The sequence below is a fragment of the Ursus maritimus genome, unplaced genomic scaffold (assembly GCF_017311325.1).
Source record: "Ursus maritimus isolate PB19 unplaced genomic scaffold, ASM1731132v1 scaffold_3, whole genome shotgun sequence".
Taxonomy (NCBI): Eukaryota; Metazoa; Chordata; class Mammalia; order Carnivora; family Ursidae; genus Ursus; species Ursus maritimus.
This window is the reverse complement of record NW_024425563.1, coordinates 53276255-53288196: the sequence shown is the minus strand read 5'-3', so window position 1 is coordinate 53288196 and position 11942 is coordinate 53276255. Positions and strand designations below refer to the sequence as shown.

Here is an 11942-nt window from a genome sequence, read left to right as displayed (position 1 = left end):
AACCCATCCTCCAATTCGCTGATATGTTCTTCTGCCTCATTCACCCTGGCCGTCAGAGCCTCTAGTTTTGACTGCATTTGGCTCATAGAATTTTTAATTTCTGCCAGATTCACTCTCATTTCTGCCCTTAGAGATTCTGTATCCTCATTAACATATTCGTTAATACTTTTTTCATGTCTACACATCATCTTGACCATTGTTACTCTGAATTCCATGTCTGATAATTTGGTTATATCCATATCCATTAGTTCTATGGCAGAGGCCACAGACTCATTGTCTTTTCTTTGCTGGGGGATTTCTCCTTCTCGTCATTCTGATGAGGAGAGGTTGCGGGGTTGTCCAGAGCCCAAATTAGTGACCGGGCCCCAGGCAGTGTGCACTTGTTTTATAGGGATGTGGGCTTGATTTTTCAGCCTGCCTTTGGAGGATGGGTTTCGTGCGTACCCAGGCAACGGTTTGCGGGTAAGATTCCACTGTCTGCCAGAGGAGGATGGGGAGTATGGGCCACACGTGAGCCTATTTCCAGGCTTTTGTTCTCTGGCGTGACTTTCCCTTTGGCTGGCTTGCTGTGTCCTCTTCTGAAGTCAATTGTGCAGTGATCTACTGATCGCTCTAACCGACAGAGGATCGCGGAATGTTCTCCACTGATGTTCTGGCCACTTCAACTCTGTTTCTGTTGGTGCTGCTCAACCCTGCAGCATCCTGGCATGTGCTCCCCACACCCGGCGTCCCAGCCCTCACTTCCAGGGCCAGCGCATCTCTGTCCTTTGTGTTTCTAACACCACCAGCCGCCAGCTGCCCCCGCGCGCTCCCGGAGCTCCCAGTCTCAGTCTGGTTCCAGTGAGCACACCGGAGCTCCGGTTTTCAGTCTGGTGGCGCGCATTCCCCGGCTCACGGTCTCAGTCTGCTGTCTCGCAGGTGCCGGTCCGCGAGTCCGCCCGCTCCCCCATGTAGGTGGCTACCGCTTCCCGGCGCCCGAATGCGGCACCTCCCTCCCCCTTCCGTTTATCTTCCGATATCTGTGCATGGTTTCACCGCTTCCTGCTTCGTACCTCAATACTCAGTGCTGGAGATGTTCATTTGTAGAGGTCCAGATGTATCTACCTGCGTCTCAGGCTGATTCCGTGGATGTTCAGGCTGGTCTGGTACCTATCCAGCTCAACTGAGGGGACCAGCTGAAAAAGGGGTCCCCTACTCCTCTGCCATCTTAACTACCATGGGTACCCATCATTTAGTTTTTGACAAGTTCTTGTGAAAATATTTATCTGTCTTTTCTTTTTCTTTTCATTTTGTGTATTTATCCAAAAAAGTAGTTGCAGCTAAAAATTGCAAAGAGTAATTACTAATAAAACACCTATTTCATAGAAAAAGGAGACCATGGGGTATCTGGGTGACTCAGTCCTTTAGTGTCTGACTCTTGGTTTTGGCTCAGGTTATGATCTCAGGAGTCTGAGATTGAGCCCCGTGTTGGGCTCCGTGCTCAGCATGCAGTCTGCTTGTCCCTCTCCCTCTGCTCCTCTCCCTGCTAGCTGTCTCCCTCTCATAGATAAAACCTTTAAAAAAAAAAAAGAAAGAAAAAGAAAAAGGAGACTATGATTTTAATTAGAATTGATAAAAATTACTATTGCAATCAACCTTTAATACCGTTTAAAGTGCCCACATGCCCCCTACATAATTTGCATCTAGAAGAGATCTATCTACTCCTACTTCCTTATTTTTCTCTAACTTCTTGATCGAAATTCTCTTTTCAGAGCTCTTTATTTTTTTAAATTTTTGTTACTTAATGACCATTACTGGAATAGTGTTGTCTTCTACATTTTTCTTAACATAAGCACAGCATTTGCAACTTCATTTGGGTTGGTTCTTGAAGACTTAAGTACCAATTTGCCATTATATCGCATGGTAAATTCTCTCTGGGTTTTAAACAACTATTTTTAAGTGAACTTTTGAAATATGGCCCTTTTTTTTAAGCTAAAGAATGAATAATTTTAAACAAAGAAAAAGTCTACCGCTTTAAGTAAACAAAACACAGATTCTTGGGATGCCTGGGTGGCTCAGTCGGTTAAGCACCTGCCTTCGGCTCAGGTCATGATCCCAGTGTTCTGGGATCAAGTTCCACTTTGGGCTCCTTGCTCAGTGGGGAACCTGCTTCTCCCTTTGCCCGCCGTTCCCCCCGCTTGTGCTCTCTATCTCCCTGACAAATAAATAAATAAAACCTTAAAAAAACAAAACAAAAACACAGATTCTTCCAAGGAAAGTACAGAAACCAACTCCAGAGTGGAATTGCAGATGGGAGAGGGCGTACTCCCACCAGGACTCCCCAGTTTCTCACCTCCTTTACAGAATTCTCTGCTTGGCTATTTGAAGGTTTTGTTTAGCTTATTTAAAGTGTCTGTTTCTTTACAAATGGGGAGATCAAAGTGAGAGAGTTCAAGTAGAGATTCCTAGGTTTTCTGGCTGAGTACATGCAAACGCAAGCAAAGATAGGTGAGGGTTTGATTGCTATTGTCGTTTTGGTAGGGAAATTATTTGTCAGGCTTCTTTCAAATCGCAAGTCTATAGGACACTAAAAGCTGGTAGCAACCCTCAGTTATTGATAAAAATTTTAAAGTTCTACCCAGAGTTGAAATGTCCCCATGAGATCTACTAAAAAACTAGGGTTTCTAATGGTGGAATCCCGTTCATGGGAGCACCTAGGGAGTCTTGCTGGTTGCTTTACTTGCAATATATTTTGTGATAATGTTAAATATATTTTTTAAGAAAGAATTTCCTTAAATAACCCGTGGGAAGATTTCATTCAATTGTTGCAAATTAGGGGTGCCTGGGTGGCTCAGTCGTTAGGCCTCTGCCTTTGGCTCAGGTCATGATCCCGGCATTCTGGGATCGAGCCCCACATCAGGCTCCTACGCTGGGAGCCTGCTTCTTCCTCTCCCACTCCCCCTGCTTGTGTTCCCTCTCTCGCTGGCTGGCTGTCAAATAAATAAATAAAATCTTTAAAAAAAAATTGTTGCAAATTAGAAGATAAAAGCTTTCACTAACTTGGTAGTCCCTAAACTGATATAAATTGAAAATGGGATCAGTTTGCTATGGCTAGTTAATATTCTATGAGTTCTCTTAATCTAGATCTCCTTTTTATATAGAGAGATGTTACCATCTCCTTTTTATATAGAGAGATTTTTTAATAACATTTTCCAAAATTGTGTAAGTTTTTATTATACATGTACCTGAAACAAAACAAGATCTAAATCTGTTTTTAAGTGTCACAGAAGAATTCATTTTCTGTTTATAATTATACATTAAATTTCTGAAAATATGTGAATCATATTCTCACTTACCTACTTTTATAGAATTTTTCCCCTACATCCCAATAGATTTTGAAAAATCTGAATCTCAGAATTAAGTCTGGAGAGTCAGTAGCCTTGGTTGGCCCCAGCGGCAGTGGGAAGAGTACTACAGTCCAGCTTCTACAAAGGTTATATGATCCTGACGACGGCTTTGTAAGTGCACCTAGCAAAATCATTCGTAGTCCATATGATGAAATTAGGAAGTACCACCTATAATAGAAAGCTTACAGCTATATCAATTTTTAATTTTTAACAGTGGAGCTGAGAAAAGCCAATTCACTTTCTTTCCTGCATATTCATTCATTCACCAAATATTTTTTGAACACCTACTGTGTGCTAGGCACTGTTCTGGGTCCTGGGGAACATTGATGAGCAAAGCATAAAAACCTTTGCCATCATCAAATTTATACTATAATAAGTAGAGACCGACAAATAAAATAAGTAAACCATATAGTATGTTAGAAGGTGATGAAAGCTGTGGAGAAAAATAACATAATTTGTAGTACCCAGAATTTACAAGATTACCAGTTTCTCAAAACATCCCAGAATAATATCTGTAGAAAATATAGTCTCTAATTTTTTCTATCATCCATAATGTTGCACTCGACTTTGTTACCCTTGAAATAGCATAGAGAATAAGACTATGATAGTCACAGAAGCATAATTCTTAATGCTTCTATTCAGATTTTCAGCTATTTAAAATCTCCTCTGCTAGAGCCTGGTTTCATTTAAATTTGACTTCCTAAGTCTTCATTTGGAGTATATTAGACTCATGTATTCATACTAATATTAAATAAATAAGTTATTGGATAAGCATTCCATACATAAAGCAGTTGTATAGAATACCCATGCCCAGAGAGAATACCAAAGTAGGTAAGAAAGATAAGCTCTGTGAGTTATAATTATCAAACCTTGGCTCTGCCATTGGCATATTTGGAGTAATGGGTAATGGCACTATCTATGAAGAAGACTGTGTTCATTTACTATTATTTATATAAATGAATAGAAGACATTTTTACCTTTTGCAGTGAAGTGGGGTGTTGAAGAGAAGAAAGGATATTTCCTAGAGTCACCTGACTGGCTGAATTAGAAGAGCATGTGAGCATGTGACTCTTGATCTCAGGGTTGTGAGTTTGAGCCCCACATGGGAAATAAAACTTAAAAAAAAAAGAAAAAGAAAGTGTATTTCCTAGAAAAATATGCAAAGGTCACATCAGTCTTAAAATAACAAAACTGAAGTTTGTTGCATGTGTTGACATTGTAACATTTGTGGCTCCTGTAGCATGTTATCTACATAGTAACTAATTTGTTTTTCTTAGAGTTAAGATATTCAGGTGGTTTAACAAGATTTTAAGCCAGGTTTTGACGTTTTATTGGTTCCCGTCTATCAGAAAAAGTCTGCTGACAATATACATACTATAAATATTTTATCAAAATAAGTCTTTGATCCCTGAAACACCCTGCTTCTCAGCTTATGGTTTGAACTAGTAAAAAAGACTCTAAACCCAATGCAGTATAAGGCATCACAACATGATTCATTCCTTTGGTTTGGCAGATCACGGTGGATGGGAATGACATCAGAACTTTAAATGTGCACCATTATCGAGAACATATTGGAGTGGTTAGCCAAGAGCCTGTTTTGTTTGAGACCACCATTAATAACAATATTAAATATGGACGAGATGGAGTGACTGATGAAGAGGTTGAGAAAGCAGCAAAGGAAGCAAATGCTTATGATTTTATAATGGCATTTCCCAATGTAAGTACACTATGTAGCCTGTGGTCTTAGCTTAGAACTAAAGTAGTGCAGGGCACCTGGGTGGCTCAGTCAGTTAAGCATCTGCCTTTGGCTCAGGTCCTGATCCTTGAGTCCTGCATCAGTCTTCCTGCTCAGCAGGAAGTCTGCTTCTCCCTCTGACCCTCCGCCTCTTGTGCTTTCTTTCTCTTTCTCAAATAAATGAATAAAATCTTAAAAAAAAAAAAAGAACTAAAGTAGTGCAATATTCCAAAAATAAGATAACAAAACAATAACTTTTACAGAGTAGGGAGAGTGTGAATAAATTGTTGGATTGTCCTAGATGAAACGTCTATAAATGAGAAAGCATGGCAGCAACCAAAAGAAGAAATGCATCCTTGAAAGGTCAGTTTTTAAAAATCATATTTAGTTCTTATTCGTTCTCACTGCAACTGGAAAAGAAAAATAAATGAAGGATATATTAAAATATAACAAAGAAATATGAGATTAAATCAGCAGTCCAAGCTGAGAATTGCTGTGTCTGCAAAATGTTGATTTGTAAGGCCATCTTGTGGCTAAACGTGGGAATGTCACAGTGTTGAGATTGGTTCTATGATAAGGCAAAAGGAAAACTAGGATCATTTTTTAGAAGCACAAGAAGCCAAAATCGGACAAGAAATGTAAAATCATATTTGGAAAGAGATAGAATAAACTAAAACTCTTGATATTGGGATATATCAGATCCTAATGGATATTTAGAAGTGATGGCTATAAAACCATATTTACATTTCCCGAAGTATTCATTCATCAGTATCACCTGAAACTGTTGTGGGGAGCACCCTGTAAATTACAAAGGGATGAGATTTGAAATTAAAATACAGAATAAGAGGTTCCTGGGTGGTGCAGTCAGTTAAGCGTCTGACTCTTGGTTTCAGCTCAGGTCATGATCTCAGGGTCCTGAGATCAAGCCCTGTGGTGGGCTCTGTGCTCAGCAGGGAGTCTGCTTGAGATACTCTCTCTCCCACTCCCTCTGCACCTCCCCACCACGTGCACATATCTCCCTCTCTCTCTCTCACTAAAATAAATAAATAAATCTTTAAAAAATAAAATACAGAATAAAATTCTATTATATCAAAAGGCAACAGTAACAAAAAAGTTTATTTCAGTGGATATATTTTTCGGTGGATATATATACTCCATGGGTCATAATAATTTTGTTCTTCCTTTTGTTTCTTTTAATAAAAACTTCCGTTATGTTAATAATTACCTTTTATCCCCATTATTTAGGTTCATAATTGGAATAGCAAACTCATTAAGGGCTTGAGGTCATACTTTGCCTTGTAGTTTTGGAAAACAGACTTTCTTTCTTTGACCTTTTGGCACTTTCGATGACTTCTTTTCCTCAAACACCAAGGCTCTTCAGTTTCCCACTTGGAATTAGGGAGTTTTCTGGAACCTCTTAAATCATACCCTGTAAGTTACTACTTGCTTTTAGTAAAAGGCCAGTATTTACACAAAGATGTCCCTTGCTGTAAATTTAATGTAACTCTTAAAGATATTGTTTCCAAGTATTGGACAAGAGGTAACACAAAACTTTGATCCCTGAGAGAAAGGAAACTCATGAGGAAAGTCCATGAATTTGCAGTATTCCGCATAGGAACAAATCTCCGACCCCATCTCTGTCAACTAGAATCAAGACAGAACATGGCACTCCACTAAACTGAAAGGCAGAGATAGAATTTCAGGTAGAAATTAAGCAACTGGAGAGAAAATGAAAGAGCTGTGGAGTTAAGGTACAGGGGTAGAAGTCCCTGCAGGCACCCCTTGGGAATCCATATCTGAGCATAAGACTTACCAGGGATTACCAGGGAGCAGCTGCTACAAAGCTGAGTAGAACAGAGATACTACAAGTCAAGGAGTGTGATGGGGATGTAAAGCACAGCCCAGCCAGAGTGGAGAGAGAACATTAACACCTTTTTAATACCTCAAGCATATAGCTGAGACACCGAAAAAGGCCACACCTTAAGAGTAAAGTCCATACCTTAGAGTATGCTGACTCTAGACCTGCCCTAACAAATTCTAAAATCAAGCCATGACAAGATCCCTAGAGGAGATAAAACTTATAGGTTGGGTCCTGCCAAATTTAGAGATTTTCTACATATTCACCCCAGCAATGCATAAAACCAGGATTACACAAGCTTGAAATGATCAGTCAGGGTTGAATTGCTTACTAGAACAAAAATCAACTTTGTTTTCAAGAGAAAACAGAATTCAGAGTTTCTCCAACATAACATGTACAGAATTCAGCATATATTCTTCAACAATTAGATATACAAAGAAACAGGAAACTATGACCCGTAAGCAAGAAATCATAATCTAAATGTTTATGCCTCAAAATGCATGAAGTAGAAACTGCTAACACCTGAAAGGAGAAATAGACAAACCCACAGTTTTATTGAAGCCTTCGGTACTTGATAGAACAACTAGGCAGAAAATCAATAAGGCTATAGATGACCTGCACAATGTTATCAACCAACTAGATCTAACTGACATATATAGAACACTCCACCAATAATAACAGAATACATTCTTTTCAAGTACACATGGAACATTCACTGAGATAAACAATATTCTGGGCCATTTTTTAAAAAGAAACTTTGCAAGTTCAAAGAAAACATACAAAAAATGTTCTCAGATGATAACAGAATTAAAGTGTAGAAATCAGTAACAGAAATATATCTGGAAAATCCGCAAACATCTGATGAGCTTGGGCGCGTTCAGGGTGGTATGGCCATAGACTGGAAAATCCACAAATATATGAAAATTAAATAACTCACTTCTAGATAATTTATGGCTAAATGAGGACATTTCAAGGAAAATTAATGACTATTTTTAACTAAATGAAAATGAAACTGCTGTGTATCAGTACTTGTAGAATACAGTTAAAGAACTGCTTTAGGATAAAGTTACAGCATTAAATTCTTCTTTTAGAAAGAAAAAAGATCCAAAATTTGTAAATGAAGCTTCTAATTTGAGAAACTAGAGTAAGAAGAGCAAGTTGAACCCAAAGAAAGCAGAAGGGAAATAATCAAGATTAGAGCAAAAATCAGTGAAAGCAAAAACAGAAAAACATTAGAAACAATCATTAAAATCAAAAGCTGTTTGCTTGAGAAGATTAATGAAATCAGTAAAACGATAGCAAGGCTGATAAAGAATCAAAAAAGAGAAGAGAAATTACCAATATCAGGAATGAAAGATAGTAGTACATCACTAATGATCTCAAGGAGATTAAAATATTACAGGAAAAGTATGAGTAAAGCTATGACTATGAATTTGTCAACTTAGTTGAGGGTCAATTTATTGAGAGACACAAACTACCAAAACTCAGTCATAAAGAAGTAGATAATCTTAGTAAGACCTAGAGTTGACTAGATTTCTAAATAGTGGCAACAGTTACAAATGAAAATAAAATTACAAGTGGCATTCAAAGTAGCATCAAAATATATTAAAATAGAACAAATTTAATGTAAGGTGTAAATCTTCTATGGGAAAAATATGAAATGTTTCTGAGAGAAACTAAAGATCTAAATAAATAGAATGTAACTTATTCCATTGCTTTAGAGATGCCGTATTTTTAAAGATATGTGTTCTCCCAAAAATCAAATACCAATCAAAATCCCAGTAGTCTTTGTGTGTGTGTGTGTCTAGAAATTGACCTGCTGCTTCCAGAATTTATTTGAAAATTTAAAGGACCAAAAATAGGCAAAACAATTACAGAAAAAAAACCAGCAAAGCTGAAAGACATACAATATCTAATTTTAAGATTACGGAAAAAAAACCAGCAAAGCTGAAAGACATACAATATCTAATTTTAAGACAGCAATTAAAGCAGAGGAAATGGCACAACAATGGACATGTAGATCAGTAGAATAGAATAGAGTCCAGAAATAGACCCACACATATCTAGTCAAATGATTTTTGGCAAGGCCAGTATTAATTCTTTGGGGGAAAGGAAAGTTTTTTCAACAAATGGTGCTGGAAAAATTGGATATTCATATGAGAAAAACAAATTAAATGTGGCCCTTACCTCACCCCATACACACATATTAATTTGCCATGGATTTTAGATCATATGTAAAAACTTAAACTATCAAGGGACGCCAGGGTGGCTCAGTCAGTTGAGCGTCCAACTCTTGATTTCAGCTCAGGTCATGATCTCAGGGTCATGTGATTGAGCCCCAAGTAAGTCTCCCCACTCAACAAGGAGTCTGCTTGAGATTCTTTCCCTCTGCCCCTCTTCCCACTTATGCTCACGCTGTCTCTCTCTAAAAATAAATTAAACTTAAAAAAAAAAAAAAACTTAAAGTATCGAACTTCAAAAATAAAAACTTGGGTGAAAAACCTTTGTGACTTTGAAGTAGCCGAGGATTTCTTAGATAGAAAAGCATTTACTATTTAAAAAAATGATAAATTGAACTTTATTGAAATTAAAACCTTTTAAAATACACTATTTAGAAGGTAAAAAGACAAGACAGAATGAAAGAAAATATTCACAATACACAGATCTGACAAAGGACATGCACCCAGGAGATAGATGATAGATAGATAGATGATAGATAGATAGATAGATAGATAGATAGATAGATAGATAGATATAACTCTTATAACCCAATAATAAAACCAAAAGTAAAGTACAAACTTGAACAGATATTTCAGACACCCATAAATATACATATGAAAAATATTCAACATTATTAGTCAACAGGGAAATCCAGAGTTAAACCTCAGTTAGATAGCATTCCACACTTGCTAGAATGGCCAAAACGAAAAAGAATAACAATAATAACTTTTGATGACGATGTAAAACAATTAAATCTCTTATTCATTCTGAATAAAGTGAATTGGTACAGTTATTTTAGAAATAAATTTGGCACTTTATTATAATGTTAAACATACATTTAAGACTCAGCATTCTATTCCCACGTATTTTTCCAACAAAAGAAATAAAAATATGACCACAAGAATATTATGTACATGAATGTTTGTAGCAGCTTTATTCATACTATTGAAAAGTTGGAAATAATCCAGATGTTCATCAGCAGCTGAATAGATAAACAAATTGTAATCGATATATGATTGTTAGATGAAATTCAAGATTTTCAGTACATTTTGAATTTCAGATAAACAATGAATAATTGTAGCATAAGTATATCCTAAATATTGTATGTGATATACTTATGCTAAAGAAGTATTCACTGCTAACTGAAAATCAAAATTAACTGAGCTCCATGGTTTTTTGTTTTTATTTGTTTTTGTTGAATTTGGTAAGCCAAGGTAGATTCACATTGTTGAAGCACTACTCAAAAATAAATAGGAGGGAATTGCTGATGCACACAACAGGGATGAATCTCAAAAATATTATGTTAGCTAGGACAGAACAAAAAAGTACACACTGGAATTGTAGCAAGGCTGCAGGATACAAGGTTAATATACAAAAGTCAGTCATTTTCCTATATATCAGCAATGAACAAGTGGAATCTGACATTAAAAGCACAATACTATTTATATTAGCAACCAAAAAAATGAATTACTTAGGTTTAAATCTAACAATGTACAAGAACTATATAAAGAAGACTACAAGACTCTGATGAATGAAGTCAAAGAAGAATTTTTTAAATAGGTATTCCATGTTTGTGGAGAGAAAGACTCAATATTGCCAGATGTCAGTTCTTCCCAACTTGATCTATAGATTCAATGCAATTCCAATCAAAATCCTAGCAAGTTATTTTGTGGATATCAACAAACCAATTCTAATGTCTATATGGATGGGTAAAAGACCCACAATAGACAACACAATATTGAAGAAGATCAAAGTTAAAGGACAATACTATCTAACTTTAAAACTTATTATAAAGCTACAGTAATCAAGACAGTGTGGTACTGGTGAAAGAATAGGCAAATAGATCAATGGAACAGAATACAGAGTTTAGAAACAGACTCACATAAATATAATCAGCTAGTCTATGACAAAAGCGCATAGGCAATACAACAGAGCACATACAATATGTATTATTGCTCATTTTAATGAACAAATGGAACAACTGGACATGCACACGTAAAAAAAATAAATCTAGACACAGAACTTATACCTTCACAAAAATTAAAATCAATCAGAGACCTAAATATGAAATACAAAATGATAAAACTCCTGGAGATAAAGTACAAGAAAACCAAGATGCTTTGGGTATGGCAAGATTTTTTAGATATAACATCAAAGGCACAAACCATGAAAGAAGTCTTTGATAAGCTGAGCTTCATTAAAATTAAAACTTCTGCTCTGCAGAAGACAATGTGAAAAGCATGAGAAGATAAGCCACAGACTGGGTGAAAACATTTGCAAAACACAAATCCAATAAAAGACTATTATCCAAAAATATATAAACAGATCTTAAAATTCAACAATAAGAAAACACCCTGATTTAAAAAATAGGCAAAAGATCTTCAAAGACACTTCACCAAAGGAGATATGCTGATGGCAAATAAGTGTGTGAAAAGATGTTCCACATCATATGTCATCAGGGAAATGCAAAATAAAACAATGAGATACTACTACATGCCTTTTAGAATAGCCAAAATCCAAAACACTTGACAATACCATATGCTGACCAGGATGTGGAGCAACAAGAACTCCCATTCATTGCTGCTGGGAATACAAATTGGTAAGAACATTTGGGAAGACAGTTTTTTTGGTTTCTTTTAAAACTAAACATTCTTATATTATCTAGTAATCATGCTCCTTGGTATTCACCCAAAGGAGTTGAAAACTTAGGTTCACACAAAAACCTACACACAGATGTTTATAG

At 36.5% G+C, this 11942-nt stretch overlaps 1 protein-coding gene across 1 annotated transcript in view; it reads left to right on the top strand.

The window, feature by feature from the left end:
- ABCB5 (ATP binding cassette subfamily B member 5) overlaps positions 1–11942 on the top strand; it is a 130328-nt gene that overhangs the window by 27785 nt on the left and 90601 nt on the right. The window contains exons 11-12 of the mRNA XM_008686372.1: positions 3372–3497; positions 4900–5103. Of these exons, the coding sequence (XP_008684594.1) occupies positions 3372–3497; positions 4900–5103 (330 nt within the window). The remainder of the gene's footprint in view (positions 1–3371; positions 3498–4899; positions 5104–11942) is intronic.